Below are 24,817 nucleotides of genomic sequence, written 5' to 3' on the forward strand. Positions count from 1 at the left end.
AATGAGGATACGCGAACGCGTGAACTGCAGTCGAGGACTGACGAAAAAAATACACCGACGAGTCGGACGAAGCAAAAGGGAAGGGTCTTCTTCATCCTTCCCTTCGCTTGAGGCACACATGCAAAGCCCTGAATCCTCTTGGGACACACGCATCCAACTTGCTTTACGAGTGTCCCGTTCACCGGCCCCTGTGGAGTTCGCGGTCCTCTTGAGTTCGAGGTACCAGGGCTTGCGCTGGGAAAAGAGACGTGCAGAAGGTCATTGGCAGGATTTTGGAGTTTCATTTGAGCTCGAGGGTTAGACCGGGATCTGCCGAAGGTTGGCGAGGAAAAGATAAGCCTGCGCATCGAGCGCCCTGGGGTGCTTATGTTTGGGATGTAGCTCAATATCGAAACATAGATGCTTTTTCTTCTTCAATCTCGAACGAGGGCAGAAAGACTCGGGACAGGCTGAAGAAGAGACGTTGATGACCCTAGTACACGTGACCTTAATCAATTACGCCCACAAGGACACATAAGAGTGTTAGCGGCGAGGAGCGCCGCCTTATAGGACAGTAGTAAGACTGAGCATATTGAACCTTCTCCCAAGGCTGAGAGCACTGCAGATATCGTCGTTTCGTCATATCATATCAGTAGAAGGAGTCTGGGGCTTGCGTGTGTCTCTCCTTCGCCTTCCTGAGCTCAGGTTTTTCGTCATCCTTCAGTCGTATAGAGTTCTCCATGAGATACCGTGTGGTCCCAAGCGTCCAATTCACGGTATCATAACCACCGACCGTGAGCGCACTTCGATGTGGTAGCCGTTGTCAACGGATGTCATGAAAACCGCCTTTTATTCGACCACCATGCAGCGTCCCGAGAGCCGCGATGTTGAGCTTTTATGTCGCGTACAGTGAGACGCGCGCTGCCGCTGTCTGCTTTGAAGAGGATGAACGTTGAGAGCAAGCGTCTGCCGATAAGCCGGTCCGGCAGTCCGGCTACGCGATCGGTCGCGGCGCGATCAAGTATCCGCCCGATCGCGATGAGCAACCGCAAATGAACGCCTCCCGGACGTCGGCGACAGTCCAGCTCAAGTAGCCGCCCAGCGACCTCGCGCCTGCCCTTATCGCCGTCTACGACGACCCTAGCCGACATACACGCCCCGGCACCCTCGGAGTAGACCCAAGCCCTCGGACCCCAATACAATCAAGCGAGCCTGAATTACTTTCGGGATCGCGGAGGCAACGACGGGTCGTGCGGACAATACACTGCGCACGCGATCACGCAAATTCTGGGCGCTAACGTCCCCCCACCGGGGAAAGGGCATCCACCTGGCCGCGGGCAATATATAAGAGCGCGCGCCGCCTGTCACAAGGACTCGGACCCCGCCTTCATTTCGCCGCGACCAACTCGCGACGCGACGCGTTCTAGCCCGCCTGCCTGTGCTTCATTTCGGTCTCTTCGTCGTCCTGTATCATCACCACCCTACCTCAAAATACTCCTTATTCACGCCCAGCACGCACCCGAGAGCTAGTTCGACGTCTTTGCGGTTATCCTTCCTGCTTATGTGCGTGTACACGTCGTCTACCTTGGGCTGGTCGCTGAATCTCTCGCAGATAACACATCTCCATCGGCGCCTCTTCACGCTCGCACTCTTTTTCAAATATCTGCGTGATACGTCGTCCGTAATCCATAATGCCTTCGTATCTTGGTAAAGAGGACCCTCTCGAGTGAGTACAGTCTCGCATCGCACAGCCTGTCAAGTCCTCATTCCATCCCCAGCGCTCTATGCCACCATTTCAACGTCCAACGAGTACGATGCACCGAGACGACTCCCCCCACGACCCTCGACATGCCCGCCTCAAGCGACTCAAACCTCCCCACCCACGTCCTCGCCATCACCCAACAAGACGGCAACGCGTCCGCCCCGCCCATCATCGTCCCCTTCAACATGCCCAAGTTCGCCCAGGGCTTCCGCACCGAGCTCATCACTGCGCCCGATGAGCCCGCGACGACCTACTCTGCCGCCACGCAGATGGCCACCGTCCCCGTCGTGCCGCTCACCGTCCCGCACGCGGCGTCGATTCCCCTGCTCATGCTCTTCGGGCTCGGGCTCGAGGCGGAGCCGAACATGCTCGCCGCGCGCCTGCTGCCGCCGCACGTCATCGAGGAGTTCCCGAACGCGGCCGCGATGGCGCAGGTGCTGTCGCAGCTCGGGGACGATCTCTTTAATCGTGTGGTGCGGTATAATAAGGGGCTGTGGGCGAATGTGCTGGCGCTGGGCCTAAGGGATGCGCAGCTCACAGGGATGGTGCAGACCGCGTGGAATGTGGCAGCGGAGGCGCGGAGGATGCGCCAGCAATGGCCAGGGCATTGATGCGCTCGTGGCCCGTATGCTGATGCGCCACTGCCTCGCCCGCTGATGCGTCTGCGGTCCATCCGTTGATGCGCCTGCATATCCCACACTAAAGCGGCAACTTGACGCCCACCCCCATGAACTTCGCAAAAATGAACGGCGCGCACGTCGACGACGCCCAGCACGAAACGAATGTCTTGTCAAACTTCTCGCCACCTATCATTATTCGCTACTCCTTATCCTAACGCCCTACCATTTACCCTCACGTCTGCTTCATCACGCTACTCTTCGCTTCTTCCAGCATTAATCTGGCGTACTACTGCCAGTTTCTATTCGCTTTTTGTTACTTCCCCCAATCACTAATCTCGCCCTCTCCGTGTTCTACCTCCCATCGTGTTCTGACTTCTTCTTACCTTCACCCTCTATAATCCTTTACCGCTCTTCCCAGTTTACTAATGACCGTACGCTGTCGTGTATGCCATCCCAGTACTCGCTGACCCCTCATGAGCTTGTACACATGTAGCAACGTATAGATACTCTCTCCATAATGTTTAACCAGGCGCTGATGCTTGCTGCTCGTGGTCTTCAACATTGGCGTGTTCACTGACCTGGTGCCAAGTGGTGTTAGGTGCGTCTTGACGCGGCTATTTATCCTTCCATGTCTGGCTCCAACTTTGGCATACGTCTTTCCGCTATACTGACTTGTAATATATCAATTACTTGGTAGACTCGGCAAGAATAAGGCCTCTGGTGAGCACAGATTGTCTCTGTATACTGTGGCCTGTAAACTGTGGCTGACGGCGTTCACTGTAGGCGTCAAAGGCCAAACACCGAACATCATGCCGTCGACGTGACACGCACGTCGGAGAGTCGGGCGGTATATGATAATGGACTATATTGGATCCAAGCCTTCCTCCAGTTCTCTACTGCCTTTAACTGTCTTCCGGATGCCACGCCACAACGGCAAGTCCGTTCTGATCACTGGGTAAGCGCCAACACGAAGGCGAACCAGCGATTTGCCTGAAACATGTCTGCCGCTGACCCCATCTTCATATCCTCAGATGTAAGTAGCCCCGGCATAGGAGAAGCGCTCGCTAGAGAATCTCATCCACAAGGTGAGTGAGCCCACCTGCCGGTGTACTCTCCGTGGCAGAGCCTGTCGCTTCGTCGCCCCGAACCTGTCTTGTTTCCCGCGACGTGATCCTTCGCCAGGCTATCACGTCTTCTCCACCGCGCGAGGGGTAGAAACGCTTCAAGAGCTCGCAGGTCTTGGCATCTCACGACGATGTGACCAGCGACCAGACTCGAGAGCGTCGGGCGGCCGAAAGACGCCATCTCAGCCTCCTGGTAGTGCGCATCCGTATGGTGGTCCCAAACCTGCTGAGGTCGCTCATGCAGATCTGATTCTTCACGACGTTTTCTCAGTCGCACATCATTGTTACGATTTGGGCTTAATGAAATCCTTTTTAATCGCTGAACCTCACTCAAGGCTCTTTGGATATTGAAGAGGGTAGGACTTCTGTTTGAATATCTGATTTTGCGCACTCGAAGGATGACTGAGGCATGCTGGCCGTTTTCGGGGCTGCCTACTGATTTGTCGACTCTTCACGTCCCGCCCTTTCAATGAATTGTGCTCAAATACAATAATTTGACCTATTGGAACAATGGCAAGTTGTGGTGCAGAATCATTGGCAACAGAGCGCCAGTGTGACGAAGTTCAACCGTGTCGGCATATGCCGTGGACGGAAGATGCCGGGTGGCGACACGGCGCGCACCGCGTTCGTCGTCCTTCCGATTGCTCAATTTCCCCCGCCGTTCCGATGACAAGCTCGCGTTTTATTCCGAAACCCTCCCTCTTCCGCGTCCGCCATCACTCGAACGACTGAACGGACTTCCATCTCGGGCACCTCTGAGCGTGCACCTGTTTATCATCTACGTCAAGGTGAAATCACACGACGGAAGCGGAGGCGCTGCGAGACTCGTGCTATTCGCGAGGACTATCATAGGGCTGCTACTCGACTCATAACTGCATCCACCCCTCGAACGACGCGCTCGCCGCTGAAATCGAGTCAAGGTGGGTCTCTGTTCAGTATATAGTGGGCGACTGGTCGAGTTGGGGCGCTTGTTTACACCCATCAGGCAGACCATGCTTGTCGCCCGAAGTATCCCCCGCGCACCGGTCAAGTCCGCGTATAGTCGCGCGTTTAGCGCCTCGTCGAGTTGCGCCAAAGAGCGGCTCGTGATTCTCGGTTCTGGCTGGGGTAGCTACGAGGTCCTGCGCGGGATTGACAAGAAGCGGTGGGGTGAGTAATGCCCTCCATCTGAGTGGCTCTCGAGGTTCGGTCAAGGGGAAGGCATACTAAGGCGCTCACCCCCTATTGTCAGATGTCACCGTCGTCTCTCCGAATAGCTACTTCAACTTCACGCCTCTCCTGGCCTCGTGCTCGGTTGGTACCCTCGAGCTGCGCTGTGCCACCGAGCCTGTGAGGCGTTATGCGCCGCAAATCGTACGTACTTCTGTGAAGCATCAGTGGCCCTACTGACGATTTGCAGACGTCCTACCAGGCTTGGTGTGACAGCATAGACTTCAAGAACAAGACGCTCAAATGTGTGAGTAATTTGAGGCACACCTAGCGCTTGGGCTACACGCTGAACTCCGTATCTGCCAGATGCCCTCCACCCCGCCAGTTCACCCACCTAGCGAGTCGCGGGTGCCCTCGACCTCCAGCACCTCCCAGTCGACAACGGATCGTTCGCAGACGCCTTCGCCATCGTACTCGCCGCAGACAGATTCGCCGCCGCCCGCCTCCAATGTCGCGTTCACTATACCGTACGACCGTCTTGTCATCGGCGTCGGCGCATATTCGCAAAGTCAGTGCATGGTTCGACGTACTTCTGGTGCGAGTAATACTGACGGATGGTGCCCTTTTTTCGCAGCTTTCAACACCCCGGGCGTGAAGGAAAATGCGCTGTTCCTGAAAGACGTGCGCGATGCGCGTGCTATCAGGGCGAGGATTTTAGACTGTGAGCCACTCATACGTTTTGTGGCACGCTCAGTAGCTAACGAGATCCTCGAAGGCTTTGAGCAGGCCAATCAACCCACGCTCTCGGACATTGAACGCAGGAATCTCCTAAATTTCTGCATTGTCGGAGGTGGACCGACCGGTGTTGAGTTCGTGAGTTTGGTGTTTTGACATCGCGCCTTTCTGCCGTGTATCACCATCTCGCGACTCGTGCTAACATCGCGCTATAGGCCGCCGAGCTGCACGACCTCATCCACGCCGAGATCCAATCGCACTACCCTGTGCTCGCAAGAATGGCACGCATCACCTTGTACGATGTGGCGCCTAGTATTCTGGGCATGTTTGACCGCGAGTTGGTAAAGTGCGTCCTGCCTGTCAAAGGTCTGGAGTTGGGCAAAAGATACTGACCTTTTTTCCAGCTACACGGAGAACACCCTTCGCCGCGAGGGTGTTCGCATCCGGACTGGACATCACGTCGAGCGAGTCGAAAGGGTGTGTTCGCCTCCTTGATCAAACACTTTTCACCAAAGCTGACTTGAGCGCGCAGGACCGCATGATCGTCACCGAACAGGGCGAAGTGCCCTTCGGCCTCCTCGTCTGGAGCACCGGACTTGCGCCCAACCCGCTCGTCAGCTCCATCACGGAGTTGCAGAAGGACAAGAAGTCCGGGAGGACTATCCAAGTTGACGGCCATCTGAACGCTATTCGCGCGGATGGGACGCCGGATCCGAATATCTGGGTCATTGGCGATGCGGCGCAGGTGCCGGATGCGATTCTGCCAGCGACGGCGCAAGGTATGGCTTAGATGTCCGAGACCTATCGAAGGTATTCTGATGATTGTTCGTCACATTTGCAGTCGCCAACCAGCAAGCCAAGTTCTTGACTAGGCAACTGAACCGCATCGCGAAGGACAAGTCCGTAGACCGCGTGTTCGAGTTCCACAACATGGGTTCGCTCGCGTACATTGGGAACTGGTGCGTACCTCCGTCCACATATTCCGCACCCTCCTTGCCTCATTACACCTTCGCCTCTCATATGAATGCTCACTCTCTCCCAGGAAAGCCATCTACGACCGCGGCAGCTCGAAGAACGGTAACGGCGACAAGCCCGCACCGTTCACGAAGGAGACCGGCCGCGTCGCGTGGCTGCTCTGGCGCTCGGCGTACTTCACGCGCACGCTGAGTGTACGGAACAAAATTCTCGTGCCTTTCTACTGGTTCCTTAACTGTGAGTGTTTGACTTGGTGCTGGGTTGTGGGATGGACTTGACGTGATGATCTTCAGGGATCTTCGGGAGAGACCTCACGAGGTTCTGATGGTATATAGCATAGACAGCCACGGACCACTCCTAATAGACAGCTACAATTCTGCGTCGTAATGTCACAACCACCGTTTCCATTTCCATCTTCACGATCATGATGCCGGCGAGCAGTCCACTAGGCGAAGCCCCCTGCGCGCGGTTGACTGCCACAGAGCACCGGCAGTAGCAAGCCGTCTGACTCACCCAACCGGAGAGGTTTATTCCGAGCTTCTGAGCATCCTGCGCCCACATCCTTTGGACTGTGCTCGGAACTGGGCTGAGCTGAGTTGAACGTGTTGAAGCATATGCTCGCCACGTGGCTTCGACCATAAAGTGGGTTGCTACGGGCGCAATGCGCTTTCTGTTTCCCCCATCATCATCGTCTTCGTTTCTCGCTCCAGGACTTCACACTGCTAGGCTTTGGCTACCTCTGCTCTTCTTTAGACGTGCCTTGTAGTGGACTAGATTCTGGACGCACATTCTACTCACTTCCAACTGAGTTCTCTTCTGTCTGGAAAACCCACCTCTTTTCATCATGTCCTCCTCCGACTCGAAGAAAATTGCTCTCATCACAGGGTGGGTCTTCTGAGACCTTCCGCAGCGTTCACAGCCTGTAGCACTCTATATTGACTTGCTTCTACAGATGCAGCTCGGGCATAGGCGCCGCACTCGCCAGGGAATTCCTCACTCAAGGTACGGAACCGGTCACTCTAAAGCATATTGCCCAAAAGAGCTGACAGGACCCTGCACATTGCACAGGCTTTCATGTCATCGCTACGGCGCGCAGGCCGGAGGTCTTGAGTGACCTCGCTGCCTTAGGCGCGACGACCATCGCTCTCGATGTCGCACGCGACGAGTCCGTCGAGCGCGCGAAGGAGGAAGTAGAAGCGATCACTGGCGGCAAGCTCGATATCCTGGTTAACAATGCGTAAGCCCTGTTGAGGTCCTGTTGCGGCCTTCTGCTAACGCGGTGCTTGACATCCTATAGAGGAATGTGTACGTGCACCTACACTAATATGATATGCCTTCAGACCGGGTATTCAAACATTCTACGCAGCCGAAGGCCACAGCCCTGCCGCCGACCTCGACCTCGCGAACGTCCAAGCCATGTTCAACACTAACGTCTTCGGCGCCATGCGCATGGTCAAGGCCTTCGTCCCGCTCCTTGTCGCTTCCGGCGGTGATGCGCGTATCGCGAACCTGGGTAGTGTGTCGGGCGTGATCCCGTACCCCTTCGCATGCGTGTATGCATCGACGAAGGCCGCGCTGCATTCGTATAACGATACGATCCGGGTGGAGTTGGCGCCGTTGGGGTGAGTTTGGTCAATGTTTTGCTTGCGCGTTGGATGTGTTTCTTCGTTCCTTTTCTTTGTTCGGCCGTTCTACTCGTTGGAACGTGAAGCTTTTGATGACGATACTGACTCGACTGTAGGATCAAGGTCATCAACGTGAGCACCTCGAGCACAGATAGTATACCGTTGACCTGACTGAACGGCATCTTCTACTAGCTTTGCACCGGTGGCGTCCAGTCGAACATCACCCGCCAAGCGCCTCCCCGGCCGCTCCCAGAGACCTCATTCTACAAGCCGCTAGAGGAGCACATACTGAAGATTCGCAGGTCAACTGTAGAGAGTACGTATTGCTGCTCTGCGTATAGCAGCACATTGTCGTTGGCACTGAAGCAGAAAGATTACTGACTACACATCTCAGGCGAAGCCCTCCCTGCCGCCGAGTACGCGAAGCTGGTCGTCCGCGAGATCACGAAGCCGAAGCCACGTCCTTGGTTCTGGGCGGGATCAAGCTCGTTCAAGGTCTGGTTTGTCAGCACCTTCCTGCCCAGGTGGTTCATGGTGAGCGACATTGCTACTTGAAATGCAGGAGCGAAACTCATGGAGTCGATAGGACGTTACCTGGACAAAGAGGTTCAACCTCGTAGCGTTAGTTGCAAGCACGGCGGCGCAGAAGAAGATTGCGTAGATATATAGCTGTCGGGCACTTGTCTTATGGAAGGTCATATATACCATTGCTAGCGCTTCATGGCGATTCGTAGCCAAGAGGCCTCAGGCATCGCTTCCGGGCCTGCATCGTCACGCTGAAAATACAGGTTTGCGCCCTCAGCAGAGGTGCGCGCAGATGATGATTATTGCCATAAAAAGTTATAGGGGGTATGAGACGTGCAGAAAAAGATGGGGCATAGTAAAGCATACAACATATGTAGAAGAAGAACGAAGTCAGTGGTGATGATACAGTGATTGACTGACGAATAATGATATGCACGATGTCCATTGTGATGATGAACGTCTAAAGTGGTTGGAGGGCGTATATTCCCATCCCGCGAGGAGCGAAGCGATAGTCCTGACTCCCGTAATCTCCCCGAGGGAGGGCGTACCCTGGTGGGTAGTAGAAGCGCCAGAGCGATGCAATGTACTCGGCGGGCCATGAGGGCGAGCCAGTGAGATGACCGTTATTGTCGTTGACCGATAACGAGGATGCAAGTGTTCCATCCCGAGGCTGTCTATGACGAGGTTATCGGATGCGAAGACACGCCGTTGCAGACAGGCCTCGGGCTCGCAGACGGCCTCGTCGCCTCACGCTCCAAGCCCAAGCCAAAACGCTCCGGCGCACGCGTCGCCACGGCGATCGCCGCCAGGAGCACCTGCCAGGCCAGCTGCATTGTCGCCCACAGTGCGTCGTCGTTCACACCCAGTGCACACACGTTCTGCCAGAGCCCGTGCACGCGCCCAACGTGCGCAAGGAGCGCCGAGGGCGCGTACTTGGTTCCTATCGTGCGCGCGTACGCGGCAAGAGGGAATTCCGTCCCCTCCTCCTCTACAGACAGAGAGGGAACCGGCTCGGGCAGCAGCGTACGCAAAAGGCCGTCCGCGTCGCGCACGTAGAGGTACCCGAGGAGCAGCGGGAACTGTGCGGGCACAGGCAGTGAGATCGCGCGGACGGGGAGGGCGAGCGCGGCGGGGACGGTCGAGATGAGATTTTCGCGCGCGGGGGGGAAGGGCGGGAGGCGCGCGCAGTGCGCAGCGAGGACGGCAGAGTGAGCGGGAAGCAGCTGAACCTTGCGCGGCGCGGCATTGGCAGGCGGGGGGCCGTGGATGGCGAGCATGTGGGTGGGCGCGGAGGCGGCGCGGTCGTTGACGATCACGGCGAGCTCGCGCGGAATTTGCGACGCGGGGGCGCAGGGCACGCGCACGCTCTGAGCGACTTGGAGCATTCTATGTGATGAGATTCGTCAGTTCAGACCCAGATGGGAACAAAGGGATGTTAAAAACGCACCTAGGACCCAATTGATCCAATGCATTACGCACAAAGGGGGCGTTTGTTACTTCCCCAACGGCGCGGAGGGCTTCGGGGGACACGGGCGGGAACGTCGGACGTCTCAGCTCGCGTGGCAGCTGAATCGGGGTGGTGGGGACGGTGGGCGTCGCCGGGGCAGTCGCGTCGGCCATCTCAATGTCGTTGATCGAAGGAGAGGGGCTCGCGCTCGGATGGTGATGGCGCATATGATCGAGACTGGTGCGCGGGGTCGTGACCAGCTTCGGGAGGCTCGTGCGCTTGTGTGCGGCTTTTGCGGCGTGCTCGACGCGGGTGCGGCGCCGCTTCTGCTGCTCAGCGCGCGAGCGGCGCAGGCCCGTCGGGGCCTTGTTCTCAGTGTCAGCCTTCAGAGTGCGGAGGACCATGGCGAAGATCAATGGAGAGGCGGGCGATGGAAATCAGATAGCGGGGCAACCTCAGGCAGCTGGTGGTGGCGGGAGACAAGAGCGTAACAGCTTTCAATTGGCAAGCGCCCCGCATTATGTACCATGAGCGAGCAGCGGCACTCGATTGCTTTCCCACGGGGGATGGATTGCTTCTGAGGCTTTGATTGCCCACGCGCCGCCCAAAAGAGGGAATTCTCGAAATTGCCAAGATGGGACACACCCAAGCAAGAGCAAATAGACCAAGAACTTGCCAAATGCGGCGGCGGCGGGGAGCGAGGCTTTGCGCATGCAAAGTACGTAAACCGAGTGCCAGTCCTTTTTGCCATATCAGGAGAGAAGCCGTCGTAAAGGTCATGGGCCATGGGGCCTTCTGCCGAACGGAGGAGAGATGGCGCTGTTACCAGACAAGGTTACAGGCGGAAGGGATGCTAGATGTCCTGCGCGCTCGTTCCGTCTGTGCAAAGATGGATTGCACAGTAGCATGCAAGCTGGTACTTTGTCGATATACTAGCCCCCTTGATCATAAACATAGCCGGGCTTGCAGGCATGGAGAACTGCCTTGTGCGAAGGCTTGTTACCGACATGAGCAAAGGGATGAGCTTGCGCAAAGCGCAGTTTTGCAAAGACTGCAGCCAGTAGCGTGCCAAGGAAAGCGGGGGTGAAAGTATGGAGAGGAAGCGCTTTGTGATAAAGATGAGGAGGAGGGACTATGAAGGCCGTCGTGAGCAGGAGATGAAGAGGAAGCAGAGCGTCAAGCCAAAGGTAGACAGAGCAGGCGAAGCAGCAGAAGCAGATTTAGACTGCATTCAAGATCGGATCCCCCGAGCTTGGGGTGTAATGTTCGCAAAGCAGGGAGGACATGAAGGGAGGAGGCAAAGAGGTGAGGGAAAGCCCCTCGACCGCCGAACGCCCGCACAACACACGCTCCACGCAAGAAATGGAGCAAACAACGATTGACTAGGGAAACAACGGTCGAAGGGGACGTGACAGTAGGGAACAAAGCAAAAATTAGACTTCGTTCCCAAGGGTCAGACCGAGTCTTCATTGTTCACGGCCCCGAGGCTCCATTGTTCCCTCCGGTAGTGTGATCGGGGATGCCGGACCCGGAGGGAAGAGTGATTCGACTGCAGGCGTGTGAGGGGAGTAGGGAACAACTCTCTGCATAGAGCTATGTGATGTGAAAAGGCCTGCTTGCAATGCTTGAGGAGGGGGAGGTGTCGGCGCCTAAGCGATCGCCTCAGTCCGCTAGACAAGATACTCGAGCAAGAGGTTTCTTTGTGAAAGAGCCGGATACTCGTATCTGTTGGCGACCCATGTACCTGCCACTAAGCGCTACGCTCTCGGCCCTCTGGTGATCAGAAAGATGAGTTCCCCTCCCAGTGTGATGTTGTTTCGACTTCAAGGAACGATGTGATGATGCGCGTCTGCCACGAAGTCGCTCTCCCGGCCCGACCTTCCGCACTTCTCCTGCTCCCCTCCTCCGGGCTCCCGCCCCTGCTGCCACAACCGCTGCCGCCCCCGTCGCCTCCCTGCCCACCTTCATCATGTCCGCAGCGACCGCTCTCAAGACCCTGAGCGACTACCGCACGCGCCACTCGCGTGCCTCGCAGGATACCTTCGAGAAGGGCTTCTACATCCTTGAGCAGAAGTCGCTGGCGAAGCTGGGTGATGAGGGTGCGTAGCGTCGCAGTGCTCTCTCAGCTCTTCCAGTGTATCACTTCTGCAATGTCGCCTTTCACCGTGCATACATTTGGCGCGAACGCATACGCTGACGCGCGCCTGTTCCCTTCAGCATGGCCCTTCCTGGAGCAGTTCGCACTCGCAGCGCTCGACATTGGGCGGTTTGATGTGGCGGATGTGAGTAGATTGCTACTGCTGTGTATGGGGAGGAGGAGGATGAGGGCGAAGGAGGCAAGGGAATGGAACGCTGACGCCGTCAACAGGACTGTATCCGCGAGCTGAGCGACCAGTTTCCGGACTCACCGCGCGTGAACATACTGACTGGGATCCGCATGGAGGCGACTGAGTCGCCGGAGACGTGCCTCAAGTACTACGACGATATACAGGACACGGAATCCCCGAATCCGGTGCGTGTTGAGCTGGACCTGCTTCCCCACCACCTACGTCCCCCACCGTGTATTCTGCCTAGCCCGCCCAATATCCATCTGTATGTACGCAGGTTCAACAAACTAACACCACTACCAGACCATCTGGAAGCGCCGGATATCCGTCCTACGACGAGCGGGCAAGATAGAGAAGGCGATCGAGGAGCTCTGCCAGCTGCTGGATACCTTCTACAACGACCTCGAGGGCTGGGTCGAGCTTGCAGACATGTACTCGTCGTGTAACCAGTGCGTCTTCCCTCTCCTCCTTGCTCATTCTATCCCTCTGTCCCTTCCCTCCTTCTCTCTTTCTCCCCCATTCCTACCCTCTTCCGCAACCCCTCCCTTTTGACTGTCACTAACCCCCACTCCAGATACACCCCCGCCCTCCAATCCCTTTCACACGCCCTCCTCCTCGCCCCGCAGAACCCCTTCTACTTCCTCCAGTTCGCCGAGACTGCACACTCCGCGGGCGACATCCCTCTGGCGCTCAAGATGTTCTTGATAGTGGTGGACATGTGCGACCGCGACCTGCCGACGGCGGCGAAGGACGCGGTGCCGACGGGGTTGGCGGTCAGGGCGTGGTGGGGTGTGAAGTTGGTGAGTTCGACTTGATTCGTTGTTCGAGATGGTGTACAGTTCTCAAGAAGCTCGCTGACGGAGCTCTGCGCATCCCAGTGCGCCCGCCAACTCCTCGCTTCCCGGAATGCCAAATCTGCGTCCGACACCGCCATCCCCAAGGACCTTGAGCTCATCGACCGACTCGCGACAGAGCGCGTCCTCACCTCGTACTCCTCGCCCGAGAAGGGCAAGGCGCCGGCGGGCAGAGAAGTGGTGTTGGCGTTCATGAAGGCGTCGTAGGCGGGAGACCTCAGATAACATGGCATCGTGGCGCATCATTTCTCCATGTATTGGGATTTGAGCTTTTTCCGCCAGTGGATTGAGAATCTACTACCTTTATACATCGTCAATCGAGGCCAAGACTGTGTGCTATAAAAGCCCAAGGTGCTGGCCTGTCGTTTGAATTTGGACCTACAAGTCTGCGTTTGACCCACGTGCGCCGTTGCCGCGGCCACGTGATGGTCTGTTGATGCGTTTCCGCTGCGAAACTTGAACTCGACCGTCACCGACTCCTCACCGTCGTCCGCGATGGCGACGACCACTCAAATCCTCTTCAACTCCCCCGCGCTACACTCGCTGAAGAGAGAGCAGCTCGTCAAGCTGTGCAAAGTCCACTCGTTAAAGGCCAACGGCAAGAACACCGAGCTCATCGACCGGCTGAAGCAATATGCTCAGACGCTGCCGCAGGACGCGCCGCTGAGCATTTCTGCGCGGAAGGAGAATGGGGAGGAGCAGGGCAGTAGTGAGGAAGACGGAGAGGACGATCCTGAAGCAGCTGCCACTTGCGGAGTAGTGCGGCCCATTATGGAGAGGATCGACGAAGTAGACGAGAAAACCTCGTCTTCCCGGGGTACTCTGTCGAGCATGAGAACCACAGGGACCTCAAGCGGCGAATTTGGGTCTAAATGTGCGTGTGTCTTGGGGTGGCAGAGCTATTGACTCATGTCCCTTTGTAGCATCAGCGACTTCCGTTGGCTCCTCGATCAAGGCCCTGGCGTCGTCCCTGGGTCTTAAGAGAGCACTCACATCCAACTCCTCTTCGAAGTCGTCACTGAAGATGTCCCAATCCAACGCATCCCTCAAATCCATTCCCTCCGTCCCATCCGTGCCGAAGCACGTCCGCGACGAACTTCTTGCTCACGCTAGACCATACTCTTCCATTCCGCCACCCTCTCCTTCCTCGCTACCCCAGACCGACCACTTTACCTTCGACCCCGCCCTTGCCTCGAACCAATCCTACAACCCAAGTGCTCTAACGTTCGCGACCGACGATGATCCCCTCCCCGGTCATGTACTCCGCCCGGGCCAGCCGGCGCCCGAGCACGCGCGGCTCTCCCTAGGGCAAGGGCCCGCGACACCCTCGGCATCGAAGGCTCCGACAACGACACTTAGACTCGTGTCAAACCCAGGTGGCTCGAAGTCGTCAAGCTGGGACGACGACGACTTGCCAACCGTCGGGACTGTACCCGCAACCCCGCAGCTCAAGCCTTTCCATACCACTTACGACCTGATCATGGACACTCCAGCCGTGGGGTCCATATACCCATCCTTGAAGTTCTCGCCAGCGGACGAACAGAAGAAACCCAGTACCACGCCCGATGAGGATGTCGAGATGCCTGGCGCGTTTGACAGTCCGACGCGCGCCACGTCGAACTCGATCAGCGCCACCTCGCCCACGCCCGAGCCCTTTATCTTCGGCTCGCCCAACCCCAAGCACCGCGTCTCGGACGCGCAGTTCTCGGACGCCGCGCGCAAGGTGTTCGAGGAGATGAACAAGCGGCTGCAGGCGGAGGGCGGGCAGACCATCGACAGTGCGCTGCTCGGGAAGCTGCGCCCGGGCGCGCATTCTGGTCCTGTACCAGTGGAATCAAAGGCGGATCGCGAGATCAAGCCGCTGAAGCGCACGAGCATCAGCCGGAAGTTCGACGAGGCGCACGCGGCGGAATTTGAGAAGATGGAAAGTATCAAGGACGTGGCTGACCGGCGCGCGGCGGCGATGGCGGCGAAGAAGGAGAAGGGGGTGACACCGCCCGCGCAGATGTCGGGCCAGAAGCGCAAGTCGAGCGTGCTGGAAACTGAGGGTGCCGGACCGTCAAAGCGCCCGACCCGTCCGTCGAATACGCGCGTGATCAGTAACTCGCGGCGCAACCTGCCAGGCGCGTTTGGCGACGATAGCGATGATGACGAGGAGAGGCCTGCGCCGCAGGATGAGGCGCGTGCGAAGAAGCCGCGTCTGTCGTACGCGGAGGCACCGCAGGATCCAGAGGAACAGGCGCGGAAGGAGCGCGAGCGTGAGGCTGTCAAGCGCAGGCTTGAGGTCAACAAGGCGCGACGCCGCAGCAGTGCTGGCGTCAAGGGCAGGGCGAGCATAGGCAAGCGTGAGTGCCAGTTTGCTGTTTCCTGCGTGAGCCCGCTTGACTGACGCCTCTGTAGCTGCTCCGAAGGCCAAACCCTCTCGCTTCGGCTTCTTCTCAGCTGCGAAGTCAGTTGTTACCAGCGTCTGGAATCGCGGGAAGACGGCTGCTCCTGCGCCGCCGTCCAACATTCCCAAACCGGCTGTTACGGTTAGCAAGCCGGCCCCGGCGCCTAAGAAGCCTTCACTGCAGCCCACGATGCCTCCGCCGAGCAGTGCGGCGTCGAAGTCGCAGTCATCCAGAGTCACGTCGTCTTCGAAGTCTAATGGCAAGGACGCCGACACCACCAGGGCCTCCATCACGTCCAACAGTGGCCGTGTTCGGTCGCCTATTCCACCCTTTAGCGACACTGGCTCCAAGCGCAATAGCGCGGCGCTAGGGAGCATGGGTCCGCCTGCTGTACCTACGGGTGCTCGGGCGCGTAACAGCTCGATGACCGGCGCGTCGTCCATGGGTACGCGCACCAGCACCTCGAATGCCAGCCGTGTGTCGTCGCTCGGTACCAAGGGCACCCTGGGAGCTGCAGAGGGCTCGCGGTCCTCGCGCATCCCCTCCATCGGCAGCTCGAATACGCGCAACTCGACCTCATCGCGCTTGCTGGCTCCTACGGCCAGCTCGCTCGCCAAACAGCACGCGCCTACGTCGACGACGTCCAAGCTGACCTCTCTTCCTGGTACTTCGCACCTCCCGCGCCCCGCAAACACGCCCTCGAAGTCCGCGCTCAACCCTATAACGAACGTCACGTCGCCCAATCCTCGTCCCGGTGGTATCTTCAGCAGCGGCATCCCTATGCCCTCGCCGCCGAAGCCGTCTACATCTACCAACCCTATGAGCCCTTCGGCAAACCCCCTCAGCCCCACCTCCTCCGTCTTCAGTCCCGCACCACCCAAGCCAGCGGTCGCCCGGAAGCCCACCATCACGCGCAAGCCGCGCATCTCGCGAGGACGCGTCATCGCGAAGCTCGCATCGCAGCGCGCGGCGGCGGCTGGTCGTACTGCAGGCGCGGGCGCAACGCCGGGCAAGACGCGCTCGAGCTTGGGCGCGCGCGTCGCGCGGCAGAGCCTGGGGACGAATGTTGGGGTGGGGAAGGGTATTGGCGCGAAGGGCCCACGGGCGAGCATCGGCGCGGTGAAGGCCGGCAGGGCGAGTGCGGGTGTGGTGGTGGGTGCAAATGGGTTGAGGGCGGGGAGGGCGAGTGCGGGGGAAGGGCCGGTGCTGATGAGTGCGAGGAAGCGCGCGCGGCAGAGTGAGTATATGCGGCGGAAGAGTCGGGCGGCGACAGCGAGCTCGGATGCGATGGATGTGGATGGCTGAATGGTCGCTTTCGTCTGGTGTGCTTTCTGCGTTGGCTCTTCCTTGCTGCTTTGGCTGCTTCCTCTGTGGTGACCATCGACCTGCTTCCGTCCATACGTGGTCACCACGATTCTTTCTTGCAATCGTCCTCTGCCGGCAGCGCCAGCTCGGACATAGACTTTTGATACCTTCGTATTCTTTATCGTCTATATGACGCCTCTTTTGCTCTGTCTCCCTCACGTTTCTGCTCTTGAACGCGTTCCGTATCTCTCTATCTCATATTTCCCCAAGCCTCTCATGACCGTGTCTCGTGCAACAAACCCACCACATACATCAACAAACACCACATATATATCAAACCTACCACATATACTCCAGCGTCTCCGAACTTCCTCCCAGCTTCCTTGGTCTCGTCGAACATCAATCTCGCTTTATCTACCGCTCATCCATCTGCATTGGTCGTCGCTGTCGACATACGTCAACTGTATATCTATTGTACCAGTATTTGGCCTCTTGCGGGAGCTCTATAATGGCGTCCTGACTTTGCCAGGTGCCTTAGGGCAGCTTGGCCCTACCAGGTGCTCTATAGTGGTGTCCTGGTCAATGAGCGTGAATATATAGAGCACGTAGTCTTGCACACTCAATGGGCGTAATTTACTTGGTGATGACTTTCAATGAAGACGATGTGCACAATTTCCAGACCTTGCGTTGCGCATCGCCGGCCACAACTGAGTAAACATAAATTAGCGGGAGATGGGATGCAGGTATTTCAGGTTAGCGCCTTCGCCACTGTGATCACATCCGCCATCCTCTGTACATCGTGCGCACGAATCAAGAGCGCACCCTGCTGAACGGCGCATGTGATCGCTGCAGCCGTCGCCCAATCCCTCTCCCTCCCCTCCGTTCTCCTAGCGTTGATTCCGGCTTCAAGAATCGATCCGAGGAACGACTTGCGCGACGTGCCGACGAGGACAGGGTATCCCGCTAGAGGATTTCGACGTCGCTGGCCTTCTTCGGAGCACGTCAATGATCAGTATCGATGACCCAAGGGAATCATGCATACCTGGACCAATGAACACATCGGCTACGACCTGCGCGCCATCCCTCAGCAGCGCAAGATTGCCTTGGACAGTCTTGCTGAAGCCTACACCGGGGTCGACGATGACAAGCCACCTGCGAACGCCTCCCTTGCCCCGAACGACCCGTTCGACGATGTCCCCGAGCTCCACCCGCACTCCCTCGACAGTCTCTGCTCCTTCCCCCGCATACGCATACGCGCTGTAATCCTTGTTCTTGCCCGCCTCGCCCCGCGAGTGCATCAGCACTACAGGCACGGCGTAGCGTCTTGCGATATCCTTCATGCTGACGAGGACAGCATCTGACTTCGCTTTGTGCCCCACATCATCGAAGGGATATGCGTCGGCGCCCATGAACGCGTAGACATCGTTGATGCAGTTCGCGCCGGCCCGGATGGCTGCCTCAGCGACGTCTGGGCGGAAGGTATCGACGCTGATGGGTATGTCCCGCGCCGGACCGTCCTTGGCTCTTATGGCCTGTACCACCGGCACGACGCGCTGGGCCTCTTCCTCCGGCGACACGTAGGCGGCGCCCGGGCGCGTAGAGTAACCGCCAATGTCGATGATGCTGGCACCGGCGGAGACGGACTCGTCGACGTATGCAAGGGCATCGGAGAGCTGGCTGTGCTCTGCGCCGTCGGAGAAGGAGTCTGGTGTGACGTTGAGCGTAGCCATGAGCATAGCATCACGCCCAGGGTTCGCCGGGGTGTACGTCCAAGATGTGAGGGTTTCTGGGACTGGGGCTATACCGTACTCGTCTGCCTCGGTAGGAGATGTCAGGGGTAGACGAGGTATGGGAATGACTCGCTTGAGGGGCGGCTCGGAGGACGTGCTGGCAAGCGAGGAGACCATGCGCGAGATGGACTTGCAGAAAGAGGGATGGACGTAGTCGGGGATCATGCTAGATGTGCCCCGTAAGCTAGTGTAGCATAAACGGTTGTGGACGACTTACTCGGCCAGCGGGCGAAGCACAAAGTCCCTCTCGTGCAGCCGCGGATGGGGTACGACAAGATGTCCCTGCAAGTTGTCGAGCGAGCCCTGGTCTTCGGGTGGCCTGGTGTCGATGACTTCGTCGTCGTAGAAGACGACGTCGAGGTCGATGGCTCGCGGGCCGTTGCGCACGGAGGGTACGCGGCCAACAATCTCCTCGATCTTTTTGAGTAAACGAAGGAGAGCAACAGGCGGCACATTGGTCTCGATCTTATCGACGAGGCGTGTCAGCAAGTATCCCGCGAGGGTATCATCGAGCTCACCATGCACGCGCAGTTGATGAAAGACGGTTGGTCCGTCACGTACATCGGCGCCGACTCGTACAGGAAGCTGGTGTCCACGATGTCTACCACCGGTGCCTCCACTTCAAGGTCTACACCAAGGCGGGGCGCAGCCTCCAGCAAGCGCAGGGCATACTCAATGTTGTGGAACTTGTCCCCGATATTAGCGCCTAGAGCGATGGCTGCCCGGTGGATGGATGACTTTGGGGTGACGCGCTCCTCGGAGAGCGATGAAGTTGGGAAGTCCGACAGAGATCGCCGCACGACGACCTCGGATGAGCCAGCGAACACGAGCGCGTAAGGCTTGGCTGCGCTGACTGTGACGGCTGGGGAGGGAATTGAGGAGCGTACATCGCGGAGTACTTCGAGAGCAGCATGATTGGTAAAAGACTCGAGGGTGAGGTACTCCGTTTGACCCAAAGCCTGAGGACGTTTACTGTGAGACAGACGCAAGAAGAGTAGGATGCGCTACAACGCACCGAGTATAGCCTCCTGGTCAGGCTTCTGAAGTCTACGCTTCCCGGTGCGCTGCCCGCCTCGAGTGACGCGTTCAACCGAACGATCTGCTTCTCCTCTCTTTCGCACTGGTTGACGCCGATCACTGCGTCGACCTCCAGGTCGCGCACGAAGTATCGCCTATCTGTAATCGTCCAGAGCCCCGGCTCGCCCGCCTTCGCCACCGCTTCCAGCCCCACACTGGCACAGTGAAGTGGTGGCTTGACTTGCACAAGCCGAACGTAAATCTGAGTGATGAACGGTCGCAGCACCGACTCCGGTGCCAGTAATGTCCTCAACGCATGATCGAGTATGTCCTCCAAGTTCGCGAACGCGTGATCGGCGGTTACAGAGTTCCGCAGGGACGAGGCAATTGCAGAGTAATTGATTGACTTGGTCAGTTCATCCCCAACGGCGGCGGGGACGACGTCCGTAGGTAGAGATACCGAGACGAGTATGGGCTGCGCGGTGGGTCTCTCCGGCTGTTTCGGGGGCCATCTCGACCCAGAGAGAAGCGATACCTCGAGGAGGAGGTCATTCACCGCAATGAGGTCGAATCCCTTGCGGATGAAGACAGTGTCGAGCGCGTTCTTCACGTCGTCCGACATCCTGATCGAGGATCAGTGTAAGAATTGATCGTGATGATTAGCCGCCAACTCTTCCCAGGTTACTATTGTTCACTGATAAGGCAATTGCGGAAAGGCAGTCCTTCTGAAAGCTGAACAGGGTCCTAGATTTCGACCAGCACGTTCCGACGGTGTCTCGTAGGACTCAGAGAAGGAATAGTCCGTAAGAGGCATTCGCTCCATGTTTACACTCGGACGGTCACTGCAGCCTTGGGAGTTTTCCAGGTATCTAGGTTAGTCGGACGCTTGACTCTCGCTTTGTTCAGGCGCATCAAGTCGGTGCAAGGACCAAGCTTCGTTGGGTTCCCTTTGGTTTGTCTAGCTACATGTGTTTCTTACGTGATCATTCGGCCAGTTCCGAGCCTCAAAAGACCAACAGGCGCTTCACTTGCGCTGCTTCGCCTTGCTAGAATCCTCATCTCACAGCACTTAAGCAGATAGAGCCCAGAAGACAGCGACTGTCGAAGTCCAACAGCACACAGCAATTCACAAAGTACAAAGATTGATACACATTCATCCAAGACAACTAATTCCGAACGCTCAACGTCCACATCGACCTTGGCCTGCGAGCAGCGAAAACGCGACTTGCTCTTGCTCTCACATCAAGGTCGATGTCTACATGCTCCTCGTCCTCAGATGATGACGGAGTTGACCTCGTAGCCCTCGGGGATGTCGACCTACAATGTCTTGCATGAGTTGTGCAACTTGACAAGAATATGTACTGGCGGCTTACCAGGGTCCTTCCGCTCTCAGGGCTGCCGGAACAAGCACACGTCAATCAAATGTCTTATGGAAGGTGCTAGCGGAGGGACGCACTCGAAGAAGACAATCTGGGACAGGTCCGGAGACTTGTCGTCACTGGTGCGGACCGAGACGTCGAGAACCTTGATCTTCTGGGTGGACTTCTCGACGAGGGACAGAGAGCCCACAAGGATGTCGAAGCCCTAATTTTATGTGAGGTGAGGCAGCCACGAGGATAATCGTGTACGCACGTCGACCTTGATGATCTCCTGGGCGCGGCTCACGACCCAACCCTTGAAGACTACAGTGATGGTCAGCACGAGAGATCCATGAACTCGCAAAACTCCACCGCACCTTTCTCGTAGGCCTCGGACTGGAAGAGCGGGTCGCGGGGCTTGATGTCGGCGAGGCCGGTCTTGGCCCAGATGGCCTCGAAGATATACTGGTCCGGGGTGAAGTAGCTATTGGTTTATAGCAAAAGTCGAGTCAGATAATCGTAAGAATGCATCTGAAGCAGACGCACATGCGGTCCGGCCACTCCACGATGACCTTGCCATGGATCTTTGGGTGCGTGTCGAGGATGGACTTGATGCGGCTTCCGGTGGCGCTGAACTGGTTAAAGACCCAGCGCTGGTGGCTGTTGGTCTCGTCCCATGAGCCGACCCAGCCCTGAATCTTGGTGCCGTTGTCCTTGCCGCTGTCATCGTGCGTGAGCACAGTACTGTTAACAGCAGAGCGGTTGGCTCACCCGTTGTTGAGGTCGACGAACGCTAGTAGTGCGCGTCATCAGTTCACACGAAGAAACGAAGGGAGTGCAGAAAGGCATACTCTGGGTCTTCACGCTCTGGATCCTGGTCGGATGGTTAGAGCACGCACATTCCACACAATGAGAAATACTGACTTGTAGTACTTGCCATCCGCCTGCTTCTTGATGACCCAGTGCTGGTTGTCGCCCTCGTGGTAGTCCCAACCGAGGATGGGAGTACCGCGGTCGGCGAGGCCTGCAGTGAGAGGTCAGGACGCCGAGCATTGCCAGCGACACAGGCCATGACTTACCCTTCTCGAGGTCGAGGACTTTGTTCGTGGCAAGGTTGAAGGCCGCGTACCCGGGATCAGACGCCGAGGTCTTGACGGACTTCACGAACCAAAGCTGGTTCAGCTGCTCCTTGCCCTTGATCCTTTCCCAGCCCTTGACATAGCCGTCTACACAAGCGTGAGCGGAGGAGACGCCGCGGTGAGAATAATCAGACTGACCCTTCAAGGTCGCGGCGGTGCCCGAGCCGGCGTTGGTGATGAGGTCTGCATGGTATGTGAGCAAATGACGAGGACGACGCGGACATCGCGGTGGTCGACGTACAGACGCCCTGGTCGATGCCCATGTTGTTGAGAAGTGAGATGGTGCGGTCGGTGAGTTGTGTTAGCAGTGGAAGTTGCTGAAGATGAAAGGCCTACTCGCGCTTCTTTTATACTCCTTCGTCTTGTTGTATTTACTCACCTTTGGCCTCCATTTCGGCTGCCTATACGGTTCGTCGGTGGGCACCTGAGCAGTACAATGGCGACTGTGCAGGCGCCGCTTACACCTTCCGGCGCTTGGCTATGCACTGTACGTCGCTCGTTACGTTCTGCCGCGTCCAAAAGGTCCTGGCGATGGCGCAAGGGGTACGCAAGAGAATGGGTGAAGGCGGTCACCGCTTGCGATTTCGGCAGAGGGTCGACAGTTGACAGCCTGGAAGTGGTCATCAGTTTACCTGTACACCGTGTTCGCCATGGCTGACAGGCTTTAGAGGACGGGAATTGACGGGAGGGTCCCTTGTTTTAATATTGTGGGGCTCAGCAGACCGTCGAGAGAGCCGCTGTACGGCCTGTTCGGTGAAATGCATGCTTCCAAGAGAAGCGTAAGAACTGTCGTTCGACGAGTATATGGGGAGGTGACGATCGGATGGCATAAGTGATACTGCCTTATCCTACATGAAGGTTAGCTTTGACCTCGATGGCGCCGGCTCGAACGTGCGCACGCACACACGTGGAGGCTTGCGCCCACCACTTCCTCTTGTGGGTCCACGTTACCATCGATGCCGTCGCTAGCTCATCAACCAGCAGACTAACGATGGTGCAGTATCGACAGGCAGTCGCGTAGGCAATGACGAGCTCATTGGCTTCCATCACTGCGAATTTGCTATTCAGGTTCAACTGAAGTTGTGGATTAGAGGACGTACAGAGAGGCAGAGGGCAGTGCGTTGACGGGAGGCGTTGCGATACACGTCGACGAGGGCATGCTAGACATGAACACCGAAAAAGGCATTTGTTGCACGATACAAATACACGCGGCCATACACATACAATAACATTCACGCATCGAGTATCGGATAAGGTGAAGACGAAGCGTACAGCAATGCTCACGATGCCTCATTGGATCGCGCTGGCTGTCGTAAGATGCAATACGCCTGCGGCACCCTCAGAGCGTAAGCAAGCCCGAAAACTGGTCCACGAGCGCCCGCATCTCGTCCTTCACCTGCCTCAACCGAGCAAACCCGCACACTTCGCTCTCCATATGATTCACCAGCCCCGAAATCAGCTTGAAGCACCGTTTGCACTTCGGGCAAGTGAACTCGTTTGCATCGTGCGCGGGCGAGGCTAGGTGCGAGTTGAGGCTGGAGAGCGTGCGGAAGGTGCGGCGGCAGATGAAGCACTCGTACGCGGAGCCGTTGAAAGAGCGCTCGGTGGCGGCGTAATTCGTGATAGCCTTTGGTGGAGCGCGCGTGCCGCCGGGGCCCGCGATGCGGCGACTGAGGGAGATGGTGTTGGTGATGGGAAGGGACTGGACGGCGGCGGTGATCGTGTGACGATGGTATCCGTGGCAGCCCGACTCAAGATGGAGCGCGATGGCTGACGGAACCTTGAACATGTTCTTGCACAATGGGCATGTGAGATCCCGGCCGTAGTGCGCTGGGGAGTTGTTATGCTGCAGAACGTGTGAGACGGGGTTCGAGCCAATGGATCCCCACGCACCTGCGCAAGGGCTCCCTCCGTGCGGAAGTCGCGATGGCAGATGAAGCACCAGTTGTGCGCAGGACTATCGGCAAGATGCTGATAGAGCGCGGCCTTATTGACAAAGGTCCGCTTGCAAGACGTGCAGTAGTCGTCCTCGTCCTCATCATCTTCGTAGGTAATGACGGTAGGAACGCAAGGCCGCCCCGCAGGAATGCGGGGTATCTCCTCCGTGCTATCTGAGTAGTAGTAGTACTCGGAGTCGGTTTCTTCCTCATCATCGAAATCATCTTGATGAACGCCAGCTGTGCGACGATGCTGCGAGCGCGGGTCAGTGTCTGCCGGGCGAGGACGATACTACAACGTACCTGACTGAGACCGTTGAAGGATTGAAAGACTCTTTCACAGTCCTCGCAATACGGATGGTCAGCGCGGTCACGACAGTGTTGATGCAAGGCGTTGTCCGTGCGGAAGCTCACGCCGCAGAAATCGCAGAAGACCGGCATCGTGAACACAGGGATGGGAGCCCCTCGATGGTGGTCGAGAACAGCGCGGGGTGCGCGTGTGAATGGAGGAAAGACTCCTTATATACTACAGCAGTCAGCGATAGCAGACGGATACCCGTACCCGTGGGCGATTCTCATAGAGATGTCCGGATATCGCGATATCACCCTGAAAGAAGTCCATGTTGAGTCAGAGGCAAGACGCACTATCGTCTACGCCGTCAATGGCCATAAGGCAGCTGACTTCATGAGTTGCGTCGTACTCCGAGGAATCCGACTGCTTGCAGGCGGAAGGGCTTGCCTCGAGCTCATGAACGTTGT

At 57.5% G+C, this 24,817-nt stretch overlaps 12 protein-coding genes across 12 annotated transcripts; 6 read left to right on the top strand and 6 right to left on the bottom strand.

Annotated features, from left to right (window-relative positions):
- Positions 1–1,249: 1,249 nt before the first annotated feature.
- Positions 1,250–2,352, top strand: SCHCODRAFT_01154254 (uncharacterized protein; the record flags this gene model as incomplete). Its single annotated transcript, XM_003031335.2, has 3 exons — positions 1,250–1,542; positions 1,592–1,705; positions 1,758–2,352. Exons 2-3 carry the CDS (start codon positions 1,671–1,673, stop codon positions 2,350–2,352), a joined length of 630 nt encoding a protein of 209 aa, XP_003031381.1. The 5' UTR covers positions 1,250–1,542; positions 1,592–1,670.
- A 1,796-nt stretch (positions 2,353–4,148) lies between these two features.
- SCHCODRAFT_02544551 (FAD/NAD(P)-binding domain-containing protein) lies at positions 4,149–6,764 on the top strand. Its single transcript, XM_050343628.1, has 13 exons — positions 4,149–4,405; positions 4,471–4,634; positions 4,717–4,838; positions 4,885–4,941; positions 5,001–5,202; positions 5,269–5,355; positions 5,410–5,507; positions 5,585–5,715; positions 5,774–5,846; positions 5,902–6,148; positions 6,211–6,328; positions 6,412–6,581; positions 6,638–6,764. Exons 2-13 carry the CDS (start codon positions 4,478–4,480, stop codon positions 6,667–6,669), a joined length of 1,494 nt encoding a protein of 497 aa, XP_050199615.1. The 5' UTR covers positions 4,149–4,405; positions 4,471–4,477; the 3' UTR covers positions 6,670–6,764.
- A 261-nt stretch (positions 6,765–7,025) lies between these two features.
- SCHCODRAFT_02628892 (NAD(P)-binding protein) lies at positions 7,026–8,721 on the top strand. The gene is made up of 9 exons (XM_003031333.2): positions 7,026–7,229; positions 7,297–7,346; positions 7,413–7,581; positions 7,642–7,649; positions 7,711–7,966; positions 8,086–8,101; positions 8,162–8,285; positions 8,364–8,503; positions 8,556–8,721. The coding sequence occupies exons 1-9, from the start codon at positions 7,189–7,191 to the stop codon at positions 8,628–8,630; spliced, it is 879 nt and encodes a 292-aa protein (XP_003031379.1). The 5' UTR covers positions 7,026–7,188; the 3' UTR covers positions 8,631–8,721.
- A 2-nt stretch (positions 8,722–8,723) lies between these two features.
- Positions 8,724–10,420, bottom strand: SCHCODRAFT_02580987 (uncharacterized protein). Its single transcript, XM_003030932.2, has 2 exons — positions 9,942–10,420; positions 8,724–9,880 (listed from the first exon to the last, which is right to left on the bottom strand). Exons 1-2 carry the CDS (start codon positions 10,343–10,345, stop codon positions 9,169–9,171), a joined length of 1,116 nt encoding a protein of 371 aa, XP_003030978.1. The 5' UTR covers positions 10,346–10,420; the 3' UTR covers positions 8,724–9,168.
- A 1,394-nt stretch (positions 10,421–11,814) lies between these two features.
- Positions 11,815–13,498, top strand: SCHCODRAFT_02580991 (TPR-like protein). The gene is made up of 6 exons (XM_003031332.2): positions 11,815–12,040; positions 12,159–12,223; positions 12,310–12,453; positions 12,572–12,717; positions 12,843–13,068; positions 13,147–13,498. Exons 1-6 carry the CDS (start codon positions 11,911–11,913, stop codon positions 13,327–13,329), a joined length of 894 nt encoding a protein of 297 aa, XP_003031378.1. The 5' UTR covers positions 11,815–11,910; the 3' UTR covers positions 13,330–13,498.
- A 119-nt stretch (positions 13,499–13,617) lies between these two features.
- On the top strand, positions 13,618–16,817 carry SCHCODRAFT_02600398 (uncharacterized protein; the record flags this gene model as incomplete). The annotated part of the gene is made up of 3 exons (XM_050344036.1): positions 13,618–13,996; positions 14,046–15,467; positions 15,523–16,817. 3 exons carry the CDS (start codon positions 13,618–13,620, stop codon positions 16,815–16,817), a joined length of 3,096 nt encoding a protein of 1,031 aa, XP_050199616.1.
- Positions 16,818–17,006: 189 nt separating this feature from the next.
- On the top strand, positions 17,007–17,417 carry SCHCODRAFT_02506744 (uncharacterized protein; the record flags this gene model as incomplete). Its single annotated transcript, XM_003031331.2, has 1 exon — positions 17,007–17,417. The coding sequence occupies one exon, from the start codon at positions 17,007–17,009 to the stop codon at positions 17,415–17,417; it is 411 nt and encodes a 136-aa protein (XP_003031377.1).
- Positions 17,418–17,565: 148 nt separating this feature from the next.
- On the bottom strand, positions 17,566–20,246 carry SCHCODRAFT_02702160 (Dihydropteroate synthase; the record flags this gene model as incomplete). Its single annotated transcript, XM_050346954.1, has 5 exons — positions 17,566–17,807; positions 17,860–18,773; positions 18,825–19,072; positions 19,126–19,566; positions 19,623–20,246. The coding sequence occupies 5 exons, from the start codon at positions 20,244–20,246 to the stop codon at positions 17,566–17,568; spliced, it is 2,469 nt and encodes an 822-aa protein (XP_050199617.1).
- Positions 20,247–20,704: 458 nt separating this feature from the next.
- On the bottom strand, positions 20,705–22,440 carry SCHCODRAFT_02628901 (ricin B-like lectin). Its single transcript, XM_003030929.3, has 12 exons — positions 22,363–22,440; positions 22,260–22,304; positions 22,062–22,208; positions 21,907–22,006; positions 21,834–21,856; positions 21,754–21,775; positions 21,529–21,702; positions 21,360–21,466; positions 21,257–21,306; positions 21,081–21,208; positions 20,998–21,019; positions 20,705–20,941 (listed from the first exon to the last, which is right to left on the bottom strand). Exons 1-12 carry the CDS (start codon positions 22,382–22,384, stop codon positions 20,897–20,899), a joined length of 885 nt encoding a protein of 294 aa, XP_003030975.1. The 5' UTR covers positions 22,385–22,440; the 3' UTR covers positions 20,705–20,896.
- Positions 22,441–22,492: 52 nt separating this feature from the next.
- On the bottom strand, positions 22,493–22,745 carry SCHCODRAFT_02504423 (uncharacterized protein; the record flags this gene model as incomplete). The annotated part of the gene is made up of 2 exons (XM_003030928.1): positions 22,493–22,522; positions 22,584–22,745. The coding sequence occupies 2 exons, from the start codon at positions 22,743–22,745 to the stop codon at positions 22,493–22,495; spliced, it is 192 nt and encodes a 63-aa protein (XP_003030974.1).
- On the bottom strand, positions 22,604–23,314 carry SCHCODRAFT_02317908 (uncharacterized protein). Its single transcript, XM_050342356.1, has 2 exons — positions 23,025–23,314; positions 22,604–22,969 (listed from the first exon to the last, which is right to left on the bottom strand). Exons 1-2 carry the CDS (start codon positions 23,166–23,168, stop codon positions 22,745–22,747), a joined length of 369 nt encoding a protein of 122 aa, XP_050199618.1. The 5' UTR covers positions 23,169–23,314; the 3' UTR covers positions 22,604–22,744.
- Positions 23,315–23,426: 112 nt separating this feature from the next.
- On the bottom strand, positions 23,427–24,522 carry SCHCODRAFT_02628913 (uncharacterized protein). The gene is made up of 3 exons (XM_003030927.2): positions 24,362–24,522; positions 24,015–24,311; positions 23,427–23,967 (listed from the first exon to the last, which is right to left on the bottom strand). Exons 1-3 carry the CDS (start codon positions 24,497–24,499, stop codon positions 23,461–23,463), a joined length of 942 nt encoding a protein of 313 aa, XP_003030973.1. The 5' UTR covers positions 24,500–24,522; the 3' UTR covers positions 23,427–23,460.
- Positions 24,523–24,817: the final 295 nt, after the last annotated feature.

The sequence above is a fragment of the Schizophyllum commune genome (genome assembly GCF_000143185.2).
Source record: "Schizophyllum commune H4-8 unplaced genomic scaffold SCHCOscaffold_7, whole genome shotgun sequence".
Classification (NCBI taxonomy): domain Eukaryota; kingdom Fungi; phylum Basidiomycota; class Agaricomycetes; order Agaricales; family Schizophyllaceae; genus Schizophyllum; species Schizophyllum commune.

What these genes read in the sequence shown, in the direction of transcription:
- SCHCODRAFT_02580987 (XM_003030932.2), bottom strand. Translation starts at nt 10,345, where the DNA reads ATGGTCCTCCGCACTCTGAAGGCTGACACTGAGAACAAGGCCCCGACG. An exon ending in TTGGATCAATTGGGTCCTAG is followed by an intron (nt 9,881 to 9,941) that starts GTGCGTTTTTAA and finishes CTCATCACATAG; the next exon opens with AATGCTCCAAGTCGCTCAGA.
- SCHCODRAFT_02317908 (XM_050342356.1), bottom strand. Translation starts at nt 23,168, where the DNA reads ATGGAAGCCAATGAGCTCGTCATTGCCTACGCGACTGCCTGTCGATAC. An exon ending in GGGCGCAAGCCTCCACGTGT is followed by an intron (nt 22,970 to 23,024) that starts GTGCGTGCGCAC and finishes ACCTTCATGTAG; the next exon opens with GATAAGGCAGTATCACTTAT.
- SCHCODRAFT_02628913 (XM_003030927.2), bottom strand. Translation starts at nt 24,499, where the DNA reads ATGCCGGTCTTCTGCGATTTCTGCGGCGTGAGCTTCCGCACGGACAAC. An exon ending in CCTTCAACGGTCTCAGTCAG is followed by an intron (nt 24,312 to 24,361) that starts GTACGTTGTAGT and finishes CCGCGCTCGCAG; the next exon opens with CATCGTCGCACAGCTGGCGT. An exon ending in CGGAGGGAGCCCTTGCGCAG is followed by an intron (nt 23,968 to 24,014) that starts GTGCGTGGGGAT and finishes CACGTTCTGCAG; the next exon opens with CATAACAACTCCCCAGCGCA.
- SCHCODRAFT_02544551 (XM_050343628.1), top strand. Translation starts at nt 4,478, where the DNA reads ATGCTTGTCGCCCGAAGTATCCCCCGCGCACCGGTCAAGTCCGCGTAT. An exon ending in TTTGACCGCGAGTTGGTAAA is followed by an intron (nt 5,716 to 5,773) that starts GTGCGTCCTGCC and finishes CCTTTTTTCCAG; the next exon opens with CTACACGGAGAACACCCTTC. An exon ending in TCTGCCAGCGACGGCGCAAG is followed by an intron (nt 6,149 to 6,210) that starts GTATGGCTTAGA and finishes TCACATTTGCAG; the next exon opens with TCGCCAACCAGCAAGCCAAG.
- SCHCODRAFT_02628892 (XM_003031333.2), top strand. Translation starts at nt 7,189, where the DNA reads ATGTCCTCCTCCGACTCGAAGAAAATTGCTCTCATCACAGG. An exon ending in AAAATTGCTCTCATCACAGG is followed by an intron (nt 7,230 to 7,296) that starts GTGGGTCTTCTG and finishes TTGCTTCTACAG; the next exon opens with ATGCAGCTCGGGCATAGGCG. An exon ending in TCCTGCCCAGGTGGTTCATG is followed by an intron (nt 8,504 to 8,555) that starts GTGAGCGACATT and finishes TGGAGTCGATAG; the next exon opens with GACGTTACCTGGACAAAGAG.
- SCHCODRAFT_02580991 (XM_003031332.2), top strand. Translation starts at nt 11,911, where the DNA reads ATGTCCGCAGCGACCGCTCTCAAGACCCTGAGCGACTACCGCACGCGC. An exon ending in ATGTACTCGTCGTGTAACCA is followed by an intron (nt 12,718 to 12,842) that starts GTGCGTCTTCCC and finishes CCCCCACTCCAG; the next exon opens with ATACACCCCCGCCCTCCAAT. An exon ending in CGTGGTGGGGTGTGAAGTTG is followed by an intron (nt 13,069 to 13,146) that starts GTGAGTTCGACT and finishes TGCGCATCCCAG; the next exon opens with TGCGCCCGCCAACTCCTCGC.
- SCHCODRAFT_02628901 (XM_003030929.3), bottom strand. Translation starts at nt 22,384, where the DNA reads ATGGGCATCGACCAGGGCGTCT. An exon ending in GCGGATGGCAAGTACTACAA is followed by an intron (nt 21,857 to 21,906) that starts GTCAGTATTTCT and finishes CCATCCGACCAG; the next exon opens with GATCCAGAGCGTGAAGACCC. An exon ending in CCAGAGCGTGAAGACCCAGA is followed by an intron (nt 21,776 to 21,833) that starts GTATGCCTTTCT and finishes GCGCACTACTAG; the next exon opens with CGTTCGTCGACCTCAACAAC.